Genomic DNA, 20,308 nt, shown 5'->3' with positions numbered 1-20,308 from the left:
ACCTCTGTATGGTTTCCTGTGCTATTCAATAGGTTATAATACATTATTATCATTTTTTATTTTGAAGCTGGATTTGTCAAAGATTTGGCCAGTGGGACCCAAGTTGGCCTGTGTCCATTTGACATGCCCCATTATTCTTTGAGCATGTCCTTATTTTCTGGCACAGCTAGAGGCTCCAGGCTCATCCTGTACTTCTCTTCTCCAGTCCTGAAATCAGCCAATTTGCCAAAAAAGAAAAATAAGGAGAATGGTAGAGAAGCCAAGATCTGGGGGCACCCGGGTGGCCCAGTCTGTTAAGCATCCGACTTCGACTCAGGGCATGATCTCACAGCTCTTGGGTTGGAGCCCCGTGTTGGGCTCTGTGCTGACAGCTCAGAGCCTGGAGCCTGCTTGGGATTCTGTGTCTCCTTCTCTCTCTGCCCCTCCCCAGCTTGTGTTCTCTCTCTCTGTCTCTCAAAATTAAATAAACATTAAAAAAAAAAAGCAGCCAAGATCTGGACTAGATGTACTCATTGTTTTGTTTTGTCACTACTCTCTCTCAGTGTCGACAGAGTATATACTACTTAAACACCTATATAAATAATTGACACCTCCATTGTCAGTCCACTACCAAAAGGCTCATTCTAGTTTTCTTTCCATATATTTGTAACTCTCTTCCTTAATAGTGAGACATAGGATTCCCATTTCCCTTATTTACTTATTGGATCAATACTCTTATATATAACCAATCTCCCACCACCAATACTGCCCCCTCTTCTGCTTGGCCCCCTCTTCAACCTACCCAGGCTGGTTTCCCAAGGTCAGATAGCCCCTCAGCAGGGAGAGGAGAGCACCCTGCACCGGACCAGTTCCCTGTGTGCATGCCCTTCTCACCCCAAATCCAACATGACAGCTCTGGCTGCCTCTCCTTCCCTTACACTCGGCTGTGCTCTCCCCTAACAACACACATCCTCTACAATGTACTTTTAAAAATACATCATCTGGCAGACCCTGGGTGGCTCAGTCAGTTAAGCATCCAACCTCGGCTCAGGTGGTGATCTCCCAGTTCGTGGGGGCTCTGTGCTGATCGCTCAGAGCCTGGAACCTGCTTCGGATTCTGTGTCTCCCTCTCACTGCCCCTCCCCCGCTCGTGCTCCGTGTCTGCCTTTCAAAAATAAGTAAACATTAAAACAAATTTAAAAATACATGATCTCTTTTGCTTGTTATGAAAACTCTTTGAGGTAGTATTATTATCCATAATTTTTCTTTGAACATATCTCCAAGGGATCTAGTTGAAGAGAAATGGAGTGACTCGCCCAACGTTGCACAGCTTACATATATGTAGGGTCTGAGTGTGGGGCTTCCACTCCATGATGCCTCTAAACATACGCCAAAATTACAGTAACTTTTTTCCTTTTTCTCCGGTATAAATGTTTCGAACGCATTCACTTTGTGGTCAACTCTGATTTCCAGGTGTTTCTTTGCCTGCAAAATACGTGCCAGGTAGTGGTGTGGAAGAAAAAGGAGTGGCGCATAATCAAGAAACTGAAAGTTTAGCTCTAGCTCGGATCGGTGAGACTTCAGGCAAATTACTCACTTTCCTCGGTTATAAAAAGTAGGTTGGATCAGCGATTCTCTGTCGGGCTGGCTGAGATGGGAGCCATAGGGCTTTCCCCATGATAGAAATTACTACGAAATTCGGCTACAAATACCTGATTCAATAATCCTTAACGTGCCTTCCAATTCGCGTAGTTATGATTCCAAAGCATTCTTTCTCTATTCAGTACTTGTTAGCTGTTTTTATTCTTGTCAATCTCACCTTTCATTCAAAAATATTTATTAATGGCCTGTTACGCGCCAGGTACCGTATTGTCTGTTTTTTTGTAGTATTCCTTTCCCGAGGTGTCACTGTCATTTAGAATTTTATCCCTGTCTTCCGAACTTGGGACTCGAAAGCATTCGCATCTACGTCGTGTTATTTATAACACGCCAGAGTCCTTTGCAGTCCTTTCTGCACGCAGCACACTTCACGCTGGTCCCTCTCGGCTCGCTGACATTAATGAATTCCTCTTGAGAACCACCTCCTTCACCTATCAGCGGCTCCATCCACACTAATTCCCTAGCTGGGCGGTGGGAATTGGAGTGGGACGTTTTCGGGTCTGAGGAACTCCCCAGCACACTCGGGCACCTCGGCAGGGCTCGGCGTGCTGTTAAACCCTCGGCTCCGGCCCGCAAAGGTCGCAGGGAGGCTGCTAATTGCCTAAGGATTCTCCCCTCGTCGGGAGGTGGCCCTGGCGGGGCTCTAACTTCCTCGGTTTCCCTTCCCGGCGCACAGACGCAGCGTGTGCCGCTCTCCACTGCGCAGGAACTTCCCCGGCCTCAGCTCGCACTCAGAAACGCCGAAGCCGGCTTTTCGCACGCTCCCGCCGTCCTCCTCCTGTGGCCGCGCTCCCTGCGCCGCCGCGCGTGTCCTCAGGGAGCCTCGGCCTCCCTCCGCCTCCCCCGCCCCGAGTGCCCTTCAGCGGGTGCCCCCCCCCCCCAGCGCCCCCGCCCGGCCGACGCGAGGGGAGCGGGGCGCGCGCGCCGGCGGCGGGACGACGTGCGCGAGACGCACGGCCCCGCGCGGAGCGCCGGAAGGAGCCGGGCCGGAGCCTCGCGCGTCGTGCGCGCGCCGCCGCCCGCCCCCAGGCCCCGGCAGCGACCTCGCGCGCGCGCACTGAGGCGCCGCCGCCGCCGCCGCCGCCGCCGCAGCCGCCGCGGCTGCTGCTCCGGCTGCTGCAGGAGGCGGCGCTGGCTGGCGGCTGCGCTCGCTCCAGTCGGCGAGCGGAGCAGCGAGCGAGCGTGTGTGTGTTTTTTAAAGATGGCCGGAGCGGCGGCGGCGGTGGCCGCGGGAGCAGCAGCTGGAGCCGCCGCGGCAGCCGTGTCGGTGGCGGCTCCGGGCCGGGCCTCGGCGCCCCCGCCGCCCCCGCCGGTGTACTGTGTGTGCCGGCAGCCGTACGACGTGAACCGCTTCATGATCGAGTGCGATATCTGCAAGGACTGGTTCCACGGCAGGTAAATAAACCCCCTCCAGCCCCGCCGCCGCCGCCGCGGACGGCCACGGGCCAACCGCCGCCGCCGCCGCCGCGCCGGCCGCCCGCGCCCCCCTCCGCCCGGCCGCGGCGCCGAGCGCCGAGGGGCCCCAGCTCCGAGCCCCCGGCCCGGGCAGCGGGGCGCGCGGGGCCCCGGGCTCGCCGGGCGCCGGGCGGGCTGAGGGGGGCTGGTGGGATCTCCCGGCCGGGAGAAGAGTCGCCACAACAAACGGGAACAAAGGGGGCCGGCCGAGAAGTTGGCAGGGGGAGACCGGGGCGAGGGTACGCGGCCGGGGCAGGCGCCGGCGGAGGCGGCGGGCGGAGCGCCGGCGGGGCCCGCCGCCCTTCGCGGCGCCCGCAGCCCGGCCGCCGCCCCGCCCGCCCGGGGCTCCGGCCCGGAGTCGCCGCCCGGCCGGCCGCCCTGCTCGGCTGGCCGCAGCGCCTTCCTTCGGGCGGCGACCGGCTCGCCCCAGCTCAGGGTCTCCAGAATTTGCCCTCTTCCCCTCCCCCCTCCGCGGTCCCCGTCGCGCCCCCTTCCCCGGTCTTTATCAAACTTCCTCGGCCGCGGGACACTGGGACGGGGGCGTCGGCAGCGCCAGCCCGGCGAGGCTCCGAGGAGTAAACAGAGCAACAGATGAGGCACTCTCGGGGACTTAAAAGATGCCAGTCGGAAGTTTGGGGCCGGGGGTCCCGGGCGGGGCGGCAGGTCGGCTCTGACCGTGCCCCCCACCCGCCACCCCAGCACACCCGGTCCTGGCGGGGGTGGAGTGGTCAGCGGGGCCCGAACGACAGCCTCTGGTCCCCAACCCCCTGAGTCGCCCCCGCGCCGCAGCTCAAACTTTACAAAGAGTGAAATTTCCCGTCGCCCAAGGGGCCGGCGACACCCGGACGGCCGGGGGCTCGCATCCGGGGGGCCTGGTGCGGGCGAACTTTGGCCGGCCGGTGGGCACTTTGGGTCGGGTGGCGGGGGCGGCGAGCGTCGCCCTCTGCCTCCGCAGCCGCCTGCGTTTCGGGTTTGACGTTTGTGAGAGCTCGGGCCGCCTCCGCCGCCAAGCCGTCGACTCGTGTGTTTTGTAATCAAAGTGTGAGGCTAATAAAGGGCGGCGCCACAGCCTCTTGACTCCGGCGTGGGAGGGATTCGCAGGCATTTAAACAAAGAAACTAGTTGGGGTTGGGCTCCCAAAGTCCTTATTTGGGTGTTGTGGCAAAGCCTGCGGTCACCTTTAGGTGAAGCAGGTTACGCGAGCACCGTTTGGTGTTGTATCTTGGCGAGAGTACGCGCACGGCTAATAGCAGATATGGTGACTGTGATTGTAGGAAGTGTCCTTTGATTGACAGCAGGACATTTAAATACAGCCTCCGCTCCCCCTCCCCAATTTTACAGAAACACTGCACGACCAGGCCAGATGTCTTAGTCTCCCTCTACTGGCCCTGGGAGAGAAAACCGCTTCTGTTACAGCGTTCTTTACAGTGTTTAGTGCTAGGTACAGTTAGTTTTACTTAATCTTCAAGTAGTTTTATTTAATCAGGTTGCACAATTCTGACAGCGACAACAGTGACCACCCCCCCCTCCCCCGCCAAATTGTCACTGTAAAAGAAGGACAGCGTCCTAATTTTGTATATCAGGTAATCGTTCACAGTCTGGTCTGTGCTGAGGGAATATTATTACAACTTTGGAACATGTAATTAAGAATAAATTATCCAACGTTCTTTTTTTATTATTCCAAAGCGATTTTTTTTCTGTATTTTGATTATATCTAAAGCCGAAATGTGAACATACCAAATTTTGCCAGTTCTATTTCTATATCCTCTGTTCCCATAACATATTCTAGGCAACCGGAGTAGATTATCCAAAAATCTAGGTTACATATAGAATAAAACCAGGATCCCTGGTGATTATGTAAATAGCTACTTTTTTCAAAAAACTATTTTAGCTGCATAAGAAATTTGTTCTATTGTGCGATGTAGAGATGTGATCCATTAATAAATTTTAGACTAGAATTTTCTTAAATCTTAATTTAGGCAATTTAATACTATAGCCATGAAAAGCTGCAGGTAGGTTATGGAGAATTTTGTGGCATTTAAGTATAAATTTGAAAACAGAAGTTTGAAGGGAAAATAAAGAGGGCATATATTGAAGGAGGGAGAGTGAGACCAAAACATAAATTTATCACATAAATTTGTGTGATTTCATATCTGTGGAAGTGACTCTGAAATGTTTTGTTTTGTTTTGTTTTTTGACCAGCAGTCCTTGAGAATTTTAATGTGGTTTAGATGTCACAAGTTAGAAAATTTAGTAATAACGCCCTGCCATGCAAAAGCAACATCTTCTTAGCAAATTTCTTAATCAAGTATGGGTAATTTGGCAACATTTGAGAAAATAATGTTTATTGTACCATAAAAATGAGTGGTGGTTTTCTTGAACACCTCAAAATATTCTTTATGCATTAATTATTAAACAAATATCATTTGCTGAAGTGAGAATTGGCCACTCAGATACTAAGGTGCAGTTTTAATCTTCATGCTCCGCTTTCTTTTGGTTTCCAGGGGTGGTCTGTCTGCAGAGGAGGAGGGAGTGGGAGGGCTGATACAGAGAATTACCTTTAGCAGGATAATTTCTTGATGATTTTATTTCTTCAAGTGGAAGAATTTTTTGAACTCAAGGGATCAGCGTTTTGGTATAAATTTGAGTTTACTCTATCTGGAGTTTCTGACATCTGGAAATCTGAGAAGTTTTTGCCCTCATTTAGCCTGACAGGGAAAGAGAGGCCCTTCCTTCGTGCCTTTCAGCCAGGCTGCAGAGTGGGTGGAACCAGCTTCCTCCACGTTTGAAGCTGTTGAACTACTGTATCCTTGGTGTTCAGGAATTCTTTCACTCCTCCTCTGGCTAAGCCTTTTTTCTAAGTGGGCGGGGAGAAGAACACTTGCCAGGGTACAATGTGTAATTGATATCCTAAGGATGGTGAGCTGAAGAATTAACAGGATTTTCTTATGAAGGTTCCTTCCAGCCTAGAGATGGAGTTCTTCCTCTCGGGAGTCCTTGGTGGAAGTAAGACAATGGAGATCTTTCCTGATAATGTCTCAGCCCCTAATCTCTAGGCTAGAGGTCTTTCACATAGTACTCTTAATTTCATCCTATACAAAACTGCGTCACTGCCCTAATTAAATTGGATTATATCTTCTGTCTCCCCATAAGAATGTAAACACCTTTGTTTACTAGTCCTTTTAGTGTTGTATTCTCTTTGATTGACAAAATCAATATAGAAAAAATGGGGAGTACAGAAAAATATCAAGAATACGAAAGTACCCATGTCTTCCAGGGATTACCACTATTTTAACATTTAAGGTATATGCATAGATTTAAAAAACTGGAATTCATTTTATTCATTCCACTGTTAACTTTGCTAACATATATTTTTTCCTGTGTCTGTAATGTTCTTTAAAAACAGTTTCAGTGGCTGCATAATGTTTAATTTCATAGAGGTACAATATGTTTTAACATCATTCCCCTTTTAGTTTTTTACCTTATTTACTGCTACTACTTGCAGTTCCTAATGATGGATGGTTGACATCCTTCTAAACCATTGTGAGCATCTCTAATATGTCCATAGAATAAATCACATGCGTTAATACATGCAAAACACTTAGAAGTCTGGCACTTGTAAGTATCCGATAAGAAATTTCCTTGAAGTAGAATTATTAGTCTCAGGGCACAGATCTTTTCAAGCTTCTGGTGCCTGTTGCCACATTGTCCTCCAGAAAGGTTATTCCAGTTTAGACTCTCACCAGCACTGCCCACTTCTAGTTCCCTGTGTCATCCATAGTCTAAAGTATTATTAAACCCTTCCCCCAGAACCAATCAAACATGTTGCCGGTCTGCAGATAATATTTCCACCAGAAGACATACCGAAGATTGTTTGCAGCTGTACTATTCATATTATCTCCAAACTGAAACAGCCTGAATGTCATCAACAGTGGATTTGATAAATTGTGGTATATTCATAAGACAGAGTGCTACCCAATGATTCAAAAAGGAATGCACTATTGATGCATGCAATAACATGGGCAAATGTCACAGATACAAAGTTGAATAAAGGAAGCCAGGCACAAAAGCGACTACTGTTTGAACCTACTTATGTGAAGTTCAAGTACAGGAGTAGTTGGGTGAGAGAAGTCAGACTGGTGCTTACCTCTCTGGGGCTATTTACTGAGAGGAGACCCAACCAAGAGAGCTTCTGAAGTTCAGGAAATGTTGTGTATCTTGATCTTGGGTGGTGGTTACATAAATGTACGCAGTTGTAAAAATTCACTGAGATGTATGTGCACTGGAGAGCTTTCTCTTTAAGTTTACTTATTTTGAGAGAGAGAGGAAGGGAGAGAGGGAGGGAGAAAATATGAATGAATGAATGAATGAATGAATGAATGAATGAATGAATGAATGAATATATACTGGGCAGGCTCCACATTGTCAAGGGCAGAGCCTGCCCAGTGTAGGGCTCGAATCCACCAACTAACTCGGAGATCATGACCTGAGCTGACGTCGGATGCTTAACCGACTGAGCCCCTTGGGCTCCCCTAAATAATTGTCTTTTTTTTTTTTTTTTTAACTTGAGAGAGAGAGAGAGCACATGCACATGAGTGAGGGGCAGAGGGAGAAAGAGACAGAATCTTAGGCTCTGAGCTCAGCGTGGAGCCCAACTTAGGGTTCTATCCCATGACCCTGGGATCATGACCTGAGATGAAGTCAAGAATCAGCTGCTCAACCAACTGCACCACCCAGGCGCACCCTGCACTGGAGATTTTTTTAAAATGATTTTATTGTTGAAGTGTACTTCAAAATTTAAAAAGTTAATAATTTGCCAATTTGGTAGCTGATGTATGGTATTTTGCGATTTTTTTCTTGTCCCCGTCTTTAATGGGATTGCCGCCTGTGTTTTATTGTTAAGTATGATGTTGGCTTTGGCTTGGGGTTTGTGGTATGCGTGGTGCTGTTCTTGGTGCTAGGAGTATAGCAATGAAGAAGATGTTCCTTGCTCTCTTGTAACTTATATTCTAGTGGGGGAAGATAGATAAGTATATATTACAAAAGAAAAGGAAATTGACCTAGGAAAAAAGAAAGGCTGGGAAGTAGTATAAAAGGCCGCTTTTATATGGTGTGATTATGGAAGGCCTTGAGGAGACATTTGAACACAAGAATATTTTTGATTTTGCTCAGGTATATTTTGAATAGAGGAGTAAACGATTTGACTTAACCTTTAAAAGCTTCATTCTGGCTGCTATGTGGAGAATAGACAGAGAGGCAAAGGTGACAGGCAGACCAGGAAGACGGCTGTTGTAATCATCCAGGTGAGAGGACTTTAAAAGTTGGAATCAATTTTGGTAATTTTCACATGTCATAAAAGAATGAATGAAAAACTTCGTTTACGAGAAAAGAAAAATTTTATCTAGAATAGTGCTATTTGGTAGCAGTTTCTCAGGTCCTCACCTGAAGTCATCGGAGTCCTGGGATTCACTCAGACACTATTGAATGCTTTATACCAAATGCTAGGCACTGTTGTGTTAGATGTATTAACTAGCTCATCTATTTCTCATAGTCACCTTGCTGGGTAAGGGTTATTGTTATCCTTATTTTACAGATGGGATCTGAGGGTTAGAGAGGTTACTAAGTCTTCCAGCATCCAAAGCTAGAAGGTCTTAGAGCTAGCGTCTGAATTCAGGTGAGCTGACTCCTGAGCTCGCTCTCTTGACCAGTAGTGGGCGGTATTGGGTTTCTTCCCCCTTGTCTGTCTTTATCCTGGGATGGGGTGAGGGAGGGCATTGGTGGAATAGATGCAACAGTTTCCAGAGAGATACATCTATAAACATTGTACTTTTGTTTTTGTTCTTTACTAAGTTACTGTCTTTGGCATGAATATATTAAAAATGGTCATAACTGCTTTGGGAGTAGCACTTATAAAATATTTGAGAAGTTTTATAGCTTTGTTTTCATGCTTGTTATAATGGGTTTCTTATTTTTATTTACTTCTTTATTTCTTGTTACTTTATTACTTTTTACATTAGGGATAAAAATTATTTTTAAAATTTATTTTATGTATCTTCTTAAAGGTGAAATTACTTTTAGTGTTACGACATAAACTTACTAGGTGAACGTGTATTTCCCTATAAGAAAACGAAAAGCCCATTTGAGGAACTTATCAATATCTTTTTTTTCCAAAGTTTTATTTATTTATTTTGAGGGAGAGTGAGCATGCATGCGAATCAGTGTGTGTGTGTGTGGGGGGGGTAGGGATAAAGGGAGGGAGAGAGAATCCCACGTGGGCCCCAAGCTGTCAGTGCGGTGCCTGACTCAGGGCTTGAAATCAAGAACTGTGAGATCATGACCTGAGCTGATATCAAGAGTCAGATGCTTAACCAACTGAGCCACCCAGAAGCGCCCCCCCCCCCCCGCTCCCCGCCCCGCCACTTTCTTTTTGAGATGACAGTTTATCATAAGAAAATATATGAGCATTCTTTTCATGTGTTTGACTTATAAAAGTGAATATATGTGTACTTGATTTTGCTATTGAACAAAATCTGTTTTGATGTGGGAGTCATCTCAGGCTGCTTGGAGGCAGTGACATAGTTCTCTCATCAACTTTTTTTTTTTTCTTTTTTTTCTTTTTTAACTCTCAGTTTGGGGAAGATTTCTGCTTGGTATGCTCTCATATCCTGTGTTCTTAGGTATGAAATTGATTTTACTGAATATCCAAGGGGAAGAATGCCTTTATATTTGATCTGAAATGGGGATTTAAGAATAATGGAACAGGTGTAGAGGAATTTGATTATAAAGCAAGCTTTACTTGGTTTGAGCAATTCAAACCCCACAATAATTTGCACAGCTTTTGAACAGTTGACCAGTGTTGATCTTGCAGCTGCTACCAAGTTTCTGATTCTTTTTGGAAGTGACATTTTGTTACTATAGTGATTGTTTACTTTTCCATTAATATTATTAGCATTATACTTTTCCATTAATTATGGTGTGAATTAATAGAAACTTGGATGATTTTTGTGTGTGTTTCTGTGAGTCCTGGTTCCTTTTATTGGAGACTGGTTTTTAGAAACGAAGGTCTGGCATTAGATGGGCTTTTTGCTTGTAGGCGTTCTCCATGACAAAGCTAGGAAATTTATTATGCATACACAACTGTATTTGTTTCTGTTCCATCTATCTGTATGTTTTAAAACCTATGAGTTTTCATAATCATAACTTTGATGCTAATCTAATACTACAGAGTTCAGTTTAGCCTTCTCCCTTTCCTTACTTTTAACTTTTTTGTCCAGCAGTGGGTTGGACAGTCTAGCTATTATCTGCAATATAGTTATGTTTTCTTCCATCCTAGTATATACATAAAGTAGTTCTAGAATTGCTAAACCACACTGTTGTAATAGATTTACTAACTAAATTATAGCATTTATTTGTGGTTCTTTTTGTTTTTAGCCTTATACCTACAATATCTTTAGCTTTATAATATCAAATATGTATCTATAATATCTAGCCTATACTTTCTAGCTGTCTATAACATCTAGCCAAACACTGTTTTCCACACTTAGGTTCTGTTCTTTTATCCCCCAATTTCGTGTGTCATGTCATTTATTTGTAATACAGTTGGGTTTATACGTTACTATTTGTGTTGGATTTTGGTTTCCTCCCACATCCTGGTTGGTTTAATTGTTGGTTTATACTTTGAGTATGTAAAGTATTACCATGATTCTGAGAAGTCAGAGTTACCTGAAAAGGTCTACTCAGAAGGGTCACACCCTGTTCATCTCCCCAGTACCTTTGCATCTCTTTTCCAGCTACCTCTCTTTAGTTTCTGATTTATGCGTTGTGGAGTTTTTGTTTTCCCACAAAATGTGGGAAGATTAATGTGTATTTTCTTGTATCTATTTCCTTTACACACAGGGTGGCTTATGATGAGTATTCTTTGTTTTTTTTCACTTAAGAATACATACTGGAAATCATTCCATGTCCGTTCATAGAGCTCTTATTCTTTTTAACAGCTGTATAGTACTCCTTTGTGTGGATGTTCCCTGTTTTATTCATCCATTCTCTTGTATATGGGCAGTTAGATTGTTTATAGTATTTTGTGATTACAAATGGCTACCAAAAAAGTATAACCTTGTGCAGATGTATTTTCATATTGTTGGAGGTATATTCAGGTTAGATTAGCAGAAGTAGGTTTACTTGGTCAAAAGATAAGTGCATATATTGTTTGTTAAGATTACCAGATTTCCCTCCAGAATTGTTGCACCATTTTGCAGTTCCACCAGCAGGATATGAGAGTGCATCTTTCCCCATGTTCTTGCCATCAGAATGTTGTCATGTTTTTTAATCTTTGCCAACCTGATAGGTGAAAAATAGTATCTCTCTGTGTTTTCCTAATTATAAATGAGTTTAAACAACATTTCATATGTTTGAGGGCATTTTCTTTTTTTGAAGATTGTTTATAACTTTTTCTGACTCTGTCAGGTTTTTGGAGCTCTTTACATTTTAGGAATGTTAGCCCTTTGTGGCATATGTAAATATTTCTTCCATGGTCATAGTTATTTTTATAATTTTGCCTGTGGTGATGTTTTTTATGCCATGCAAATGAATACACACACACACACACACACACACACACACACACATCACATATATAGTCTTATTTACCAGTCTTTTATTGGTTCTGGATTTTGAGTCATAATTAGCAAGCTTTTCTCTACCCCAAGGTTAAAAAGGATTTTAACGGTTTTCTTTGAGAACTTGTATGGTTCTGTGTTCTTTTACATTTAGATCCCTAATACATTTGGAAGTTATTCTTGTATATGGTATGAAATAGGGATATAGTTTTATTTTTTTCTAAATAAATTTTCTTGTCGCAGCACTATTTATTGAAAAGTTCTTGGGGCGCCTGGGTGGCTCAGTCGGTTAAGCGGCCGACTTCGGCTTAGGTCATGATCTTGCGGTCCGTGAGTTCAAGCCCCGCGTCGGGCTCTGTGCTGACAGCTCAGAGCCTGGAGCCTGTTGCGGATTCTGTGTCTCCCTCTTGCTCTGACCCTCCCCTGTTCATGCTCTCTCTCTCTCTCTCTCTGTCTCAAAAATAAATAAATGTTAAAAAAAAGAAAAAGAAAAAAGAAAAGTTCTTATTTGCCCCGGTAGTTTGACATGCTACCTTTATCAGATATTGAAATTCTCTATATATGTGAATCAGTTTCTCCCCTTTCTGTTATTTTCCACTGATCTGTTTATCTACTCTTATACCACTACCATACTTTTAAGTATGGCTTTTACTGTATGTTTTAAAGTCTGGTAACACCAGTCCCAGCCTTGCAGTTAGTTATTTTCAGTTGTTTTTCTGGCTATTCTTGGGGGTGTATTTTTCCATATGAACTTCAGTAGCAACTTGTCTAATTTAATTAAAAGCTTGTTGATTATTTGAAAGCAAGAAACAGACTCTTAATTATAGACAACTGATGGTTACCGGAGGAGGGTGGATAGATTAAATAGGTGATGGGGATTTAAGGAGTGCCCTTGTTGTGATGAGCATTGGGTGATGTATGGAGTTGTTGAATGACTACATTGTATACCCGAAACTACTATAACACTGTATGTTAACTAATTGGAATTAAAATTAAAAGTTAAAAAAAAAAAGGCTTGTTGATATTTTACTGGTATTACATTGAATTTCTAAATTAGGGAGAATGGACATTGTAATCCCAAGAACAGGGATGTCTATTTAGGTCTACTTAATGTGACTATCAGATACATTTAAATGTTTTTTTTTTCTGAAGATTTTGCAAGTTTATAAGTTTATTCCTATACATTGTTTTCTTTGTTACTGTTGTAAATGGGCTTTTCTCTATCATTTGCTTGCTAATTGGTTATTGGTTGTATATATGAAGATTTGACTTCGGGAGTTACTTTTATTTCCAGCTATTTTACTAAAAGAATTGTTTGAGTTTGTTGTATTATCAGTTCACTAGAGGTTCCTATCATACCTATTCTGCCTCTAAATGAATTCTCTTATCTAATTGTACGGGCTTATCCCACTTGCAGTATTAAATAGTGGTGGAGATAGTGGACATCCTTTCTTTGTTCTTGATTTTAGTGGAAAGGCCTCTGTTTCTTCCTTAAATTAGATATGCTTTAGGCATAATTTATCCTATTAAGAGTCTCTTTAGGTTTTTTTTTTAATGTTTTTATCGTGAATGAATATTGAATTTGTCAAAAGACTTCTTCAGCATCTATGAAGAGAACCGTATGCTTTCCCTCTTACATCTGTTAATATATACATAACATATTTTTAAGTGTACCTTATCATTGGCTGCCTGGGAAGAATAGCCTTGTGGGAAAATATTCTTCACTACAGTGTTCACTAGTGGATATTTAAGTTGTATTCCTGTGATGCTTTGTACCTAAGTTTAAAAATATTATTCTTATGTGGGTCTTGAGAAACTTAACAGAAAACCATGGGGGAAGGGAAGGGGAAAAAATATAGTTACAAACAGAGAGAGGGAGGCAAACCACAAGAGACTCTTAAGTACAGAGAACAAACTGAGGGTGGAGGGGGGAGTGGGGAGAGGGAAAGTGGGTGATGGGCAGGGAGGAGGGCACTTGTTGGGATGAGCACTGGGTGTTGTATGTAAGCCAATTTGACAATAAATTATATTTAGAAAGAAAGATAAAAATATTATACTTATCTGAATTTTAAAATACCACTGCTTTTGGTCATTTTTAGTATTAAACAAAATTGACGAATCGAAGTGACATAAAGGAACAGATATACACTGAGCAACTAAATGAATATAATAGGAATCTCTAAAGCATTATTAATGATTCAGGAATATCTCTAAAGCAGCATTTTCTAATCTGTGTTTTGTGAACCCCCGGGGTTTAAAGTATCCTGGGAGTTTCTTTTAATTTGTCTTGGAAAAAGAGGAATAGCGCACGCGCGTGCGCGTGCGTGTGTGTGTGTGTGTGTGTGTTTAATGCATTAGTTTGAGTGCCTCTGAGTGACATTCATGGGATAGTTAGTGGAAATCAGTTGAATGTTACCAAGATTGAGTTACTGGGTTGGCTTGTCATTCAGCTGAGTGCTGCTAGTTACCATGATGGTCTTGACTTTAATTTTTGTTTTTTCTAGAGAAGATTTCAAACATACACAAAAGTAGACCGAATAATATAATGTGCTCCCAGGTAACCATCACTATGCTTCAGTGATTATCAATTCATGACCAGTCTTGTTTCATTGAACTCTCCCTCTTCCCTTGCATTTTTTGTATTAAGATTTAAAAAAACTTTTAAGTAATCTCTCCCTCAAAACATGGGACTTGAACTTACAACCCCGAGATCAAGAATTGCATGCTCTACCGAACCAGCTAGGCGCCCCTGCATTTAGTTATTTTGAAGCAAATTCATGACAAATCATTTGTGAATATTTTAGCATGTGTATCTGTAAGTTAAGGCATCTTATAGAAAAATACCGTATCACAACTAAAAATAATTGACAATTCCTTAATTTCATGAAATAGTCATTGTTCAAATTTTCACTTGTCTCAAAAATGTCATTAACTTTTTTTTTTTTTTTTTTTTTACTGTTTGTTTGAATCAGGATCCAAATATAGTCCACAAGTCTTTTAATCTGTAGCAGTAGTTCTCAACTGGATAGGTTTTGTTCCCCACCAGAAGATACTTGGGAATATCTAGAAACACTTTTGGTGGCACCGGGGTTTGGGGCCGGTGGATGGAGAGGAGGAATTGCTGCTGGAGTCGAGTAGGTAGAGGGCAGGGATGCTGTTAAACATCCGTGCACAGCATGGCCCCCACGAGAAAGAATTATCCATCCCTAAGTGTCACTAGTGCTGCTTTTGGAAAACCCTCATCTTCAGATTTTCCTCATGTCTCTTATTTTCCCCTTGCAATTTGTTTTTGGTCAACAGTGCTCTTTTATCCTGCAAAGTTTCCCACTTTCTGGATTTTGCTTATTACATCCCTGCTGCATCTTTTAACATATTCTCTTTCCTGTAAATTGGTAGTTGGATCTAGAGAAGCTTGATCAGATTCAGTTTTTTCCCTTCAAGAGTATTTTATAGGGGTGCCTGGGTGGCTCAGTCCGTTAAGTGTCCAACTCTTCAGTTTGGCTCAGGTCATGATCTCGTGGTTCATGAGTTCAAGCCCTGCATTGGGCTCTGTCCTGACAGTGCGGAGCCTGCTTGGGATTCTCTCTCTGTCTCTCCCTCTGCCTGTCTCTCTTTCAAAATAAATAAATAAATAAATAAATTTAAAGAATATTTTATAAGTGGGAGGTATAGTCTTCCATCAGGAAGCATAAAATGTTTGATTTCTCTTTTTGTCATGTTTACTGCCATTGACCAATGTCAGTATCCATTCATTTATTTATGAGTGGTTCCAAAATGATGATAATTTACTTACGTAATTCTTTTTTATTTACTAGTTAGAATACTTCCGTAAAGAGAAGATTTTTCTTTATCTACCCCTTTGGGTACCTAGTGGTACAGTTTGTATAGGAGAGGCGGAATTAACTGTTTATTTCCCTTTATCACTAGTTTTGGAATTAATCGGCTTATTAGCATTCTTTATTGATTATTCGTTAAAGAATTATTTTAATGTATAACATTTATCAGCTTTAAGCAATATAGGGAGGTAAAAAGATAAATACAAGAAAGGGTTCATATCTCCTTTGACCACATACCCTGTAATTAAACAAAACAAAACAAATCTAGTGAGAAATTCAAGCAATATAGAAAGATGAAAAAATGAGAAGTGAAAATCTCGTCTCCTTCCTACAGTTCACTTCTCTAGCAGTAAACAACATTGACGGTTTTGAGTTACCATCCAAGAAGGCAGACGTCATACAGTACAGATGATTCTATACTGTGCTTTTTTTTTTTTTTTAATGTTTATTTATTTTTGAGAGAGGGAGAGTGAGAGAGTGTGAGACACAGAATCTGAAGCAGGCTCCAGGCTGTCAGCGCAGAGCCTGATGTGGGGCTTGAACTCACGAACGGTGAGGTCATGACCTGAGCCGAAGTCGGATGCTTAACCAACTTAGCCACCCAGGTGCCCCTGTACTGGCTCTTTTTCATTTATTAAAATATCCTGGAGGTTGACGAGAGCTTTTTGTAACAGCATGACAGGTATCTCGTTCTTCTTAAATGGCTGCATAGAATTCCATTCTGTGAATTTCCCATAATTAACCTGGTTCTCTGATGATGGATTCTTCATCTGGTCTCTCCATTTCTTTTCTTTTTTTTCTTCTTAGTACCTAACTGTGCTGTAGTATGTGTTATTTTTGTATGTTTATCTTTATTCTTGACAAGCATTTGGGTAGCCTTAAGATAAGTTCCTAGTGTTACACATTTTTAAATTTTTTTTATCTGTAGTCATATTTTATTTAAAAAAATTTTTTTAAGTTTATTTATTTATTTAGAGAGAAAGAGAACGAGCTGGGGAAGGGCAGAGAAAGAGGGGGACAGAGGATCCAAAGCGGACTCTGCTCTGACAGCAGAGAGCCCTATGTAGGGCTCAAACCCACAAAATATGGGACTGTGACCTGAGCCGAAGTCAGATGCTTAACTGCCTGAGCCAGCTGGGCGCCCCTGTAGTCATATTTTAAAATTTATGTTCTAAGGGGAATGTTGAGCACAACCAGGAAGCAGAAGGAACACTGATACTAAAATATAAGTTTGGTGAGCTTAACCCTACTAACTATGCAAATTTAACATACTAATTTACCAAGGCAGTAAGTTGCATTCATCAGCTAATTCTAATACATCAAAATCAATATTAGAGAACATACAACGACATATCCAAATTGTATTGTATTATGGGGAGGGGGAATAAAACATTTTCAGAATGTTTTGTGAAGAAGTGCAGAACTTCTCTTCCTTTGTAATTTAGAAGTATAGTTTTCCTTGAGCTCAAAACACAGGCATTTCAGATATCTAATATTGATTCCCATTTATCAGTTAGCAATCATAACAGCCTGACATCATGTGCAGTAAATTATGACCTTGTTCAAGTTGGGAGAACCTATACCATTGTAGATAATTTGGTGTTTTGTTTTTTTTTTTTTAATTTTTGTTCATGTTTGTTTATTTTGAGAGAGAGAGAGAGAGAGAGAGAGAGCGAGCGCATGAGCAGGGGAGGGACAGAGAGAGAGGATCCTAAGCAGGCTCCATGCTGTCAGTGCTTAGCCCGTCATGGGGTTCCATCCCGTGAACTGTGAGATCATGACCTGAGCAGAGTCAAAGGCTTAACCAACTGAGCCACCCAGGTGCTCCAATTTGGTGTGTTTTTTTTTTGTTTTTTTTTTTGTTTTGTTTTTTATGTGCACAAGCTGTTGTCAGATAAGCAGTCACTGTCTGACAAAGAAATTGGGATAATGTCCACTGTGGTCCTTTTGATTTATATAGTGTTTTATGGATACTTTAGTATTAACAAATATAAAAAAGAAAATTAAATGGTCCTGGGGATCTGCTTGGAGGTCCTGGAGATATTCTTACTGCTCAGGAACTCCACAGACTATTTAAAAAACAATAGCAAAAAAAAAAAAAAAAAATCCCAACAACTCCACATGAACAAAAGTCAGAACCGAGTGAGTTTGGATAGCATCCTAATTTAGTAAGTGACAAAGTGTGGGACAAGGCACCCTGGAAGCAGAGGCTTTCTGGCCAGTTCCCATCAATGACGTCAGAAACTTTCTGTGGCCTTCTGGGGAGGCCACATCAGAGCCTTCTCCCCCCAGAAACTGCTTTGTGGGTTCATGGGTTTTTCCTCTTCTCTGTGAGCTCCCACACTGCCTCACCTATCACATCACACACACTATATTGGAGACATGTGGTCAGTCCTTTTTACTTCATTGCTTTCTGAAGGAATTGTGGGGTATAAATAGTTTCATCTGCAGATTAGAGGAATTTGAGTCTTTTTACTTAATTTAACTTGTCACAGATATGACTCATATTTCTCTCTTAGAGTCTTCCCTATTTCAGTACTTTTTTAAGGCTGATTTTTTGTGTGCCTGGTTCTTTGAGTCACTTTCTTTTTTTTGCTAGGCTGTCCTTATTTTCTGTATATCAAAGGATCAGATCCCATGGTTACTGGGAGAGCAGAGTCTCTTCTGTTTGACTCAGGGAATTCTTTCCCCAAACCTGCTTTTCCAACCTTCCAAATGCCAAGTAGCCTGTGCTGGCCTCCGCTCCCGAATTTTCTTGTTCTTGCCTCTCCCTTTGTGGGCATCCAGCCTGTGGTGGGAGAGACCGGATCCCCTGATGTGAAATTCTTTTCGGTGTCCTCATTCCTTGAACCCCTTGTTCTAATTGTTCATCCACAGCCTTTCACGCACATCTTTTTCTCAGAATCACCTTGTTGGGGCTGCTCGTCTCTTTGGGAGTGTTACCTGACCCAGGCAGTTTCTCTTACTTCCTGCCAGTCGCAGAGTGCTTGTTTCCAGCCTTAGTCCTGGCCCCAGGCCTGCTGCATGGTTCTTTCACCAGCTCCATGCTTGGAGAAGTCCTTTTGTTTCTCTGGACAGAACAGAGGAAGATGATGGCACGGCTTTTTAGGACTTTAAGGCCAAGTGGTGTTAGGATATGGGTGACTTTTCTTCCCTTTCTGTCTCTTCCTCTCCACCACATCAGTGAGTTTTCGTCTTATTGATCACCATCACGGTTTCTGCTGTATCTGTGTACTGCAATATTTATTTAACATTTTTCTTTAAAACAGCTTTAAATGGATTTTGGCTTTTTAAATTTAACTTCGTCCTGAACAAAGGTGTCTGTTAAATCGCATGTTTGCAGTACTCACTACATATTTGAATTTTTGTGAGAAAAGATGTATGTATTGAGATAAAGACTCTTTATCACAGAAAATGTGTATGTGTAAGATTGACAGAAGGGTGGTGGTGATTGATGACAGGGTGATTACAGACACAGGGAAAGAATACACATTTCCTAAATTTTTTTAAATGTTTATAGAGAGAGAGCATGAGCGGGACAGGGGCAGAGAGAGAGACACACACACACACACACAGAATGCAAAGCAGGATCCAGGCTCCGAGCTGTCAACACAGACCCAGAAGTGGGGCTTGAATCTATGAACTCTGGGATCGTGACCTGAGCTGAAGTTGGACGCTTAACCGACCAAGCCACCCAGGTGGCCCCAAGAATACACATTTCTTTAAGGGAAGTAAAGGATAGAAGAAGAACTTAACCAAATGAGAATGGCTTCATACAGCAGGAGGCCCAGTGGCAGGACAAGCCGTCCTGGCCTTCAGTTCTGGTGAATGTGTCCTGTTGCCAATGTAATGCCATCTGGGAACTGGATCCCATCAGGTTGTCCAGCCTTTCTAACGATGGTGGTGGTGCTGGGTGGGGCTCTCTGGATTCCTCCCTGATTTAGTGGTGGCCTTGCCTGCCCAGCGAGTAAGAGTAACTGCTCTGAACCACAGCATATCCCTTAGCATTGAGAGCAAGACAGGGTGACTTGAAGATCAGCTGCTCAGACGTAGCATCTTCCTAGGAGGCTCTCAAGCCGCTTGATGCAGGTTCGCGTAACTACACTTTGGTAGACCCTGAGCTGGGTCAGTACAGAGTCACTGGAAGCTGTCTGCATACCCACTGGAAAGAAGGGATCTTTAAATGAGGACATGTAGCATATCTGTTTTGTCAGAACAACATGTATTCTTGAAATCAATGACATTTTTTCGTCTTTAGTGCTTTTTATTCTAGTCATTGTTTTTGAAAGGTCAGTGCTATACATCTTGTATTCAGTCATTTGTATGTGAGCCAGTTGCCGAAGTTTGCTGTGGTATGGAGAGATCTCTTTTCAGATTCCGGAAATTTCTGGAAATGTAACTTTCCAGAAAGAAAAGGAAACTGCCAAAGTTATTGGGAATTATCTTTAGGTATATTAGATCCTGTCCCTTGTCATCTGTTCAGGGACCTGGCTTCAGTAATTGTACCCCTTACCCCATATTGTTTTTTCTCATTAGCAAGTAGTATATAACCTTCATTTTTTAAAAATGAAGAAAAACATCCTTAACCTGACACTCCCCTTTCATCTGCAGCCCCCATTTCTTTACTCCCTTTACAGCAAATTCATCAAAAGAAGTGTCCATGTTCACTGTTTCCAATTTTGTTTTTGTTCTTTTTCTCTATCTCTTCTTTGCTAATTAAGGTCCCATTCTGTCTGAACCCAATCGGACTTTCATCTTTACCAC

General features: G+C 42.7%; 1 protein-coding gene across 1 annotated transcript in view; it reads left to right on the top strand.

The window, feature by feature from the left end:
• Positions 1 to 2,720: 2,720 nt before the first annotated feature.
• Positions 2,721 to 20,308, top strand: part of KDM7A (lysine demethylase 7A) — an 82,574-nt gene continuing 64,986 nt past the window's right edge. The window contains exon 1 of the mRNA XM_023250623.2: positions 2,721 to 3,033. Within this exon, the coding sequence (XP_023106391.1) occupies positions 2,840 to 3,033 (194 nt within the window). The 5' untranslated portion in view covers positions 2,721 to 2,839. The remainder of the gene's footprint in view (positions 3,034 to 20,308) is intronic.

This window comes from Felis catus, chromosome A2 (assembly GCF_018350175.1).
Source record: "Felis catus isolate Fca126 chromosome A2, F.catus_Fca126_mat1.0, whole genome shotgun sequence".
Lineage (NCBI taxonomy): Eukaryota > Metazoa > Chordata > Mammalia > Carnivora > Felidae > Felis > Felis catus.
The sequence above is the reverse complement of the archived record's forward strand: the minus strand, read 5'-3'. Positions and strand labels throughout refer to the sequence as shown.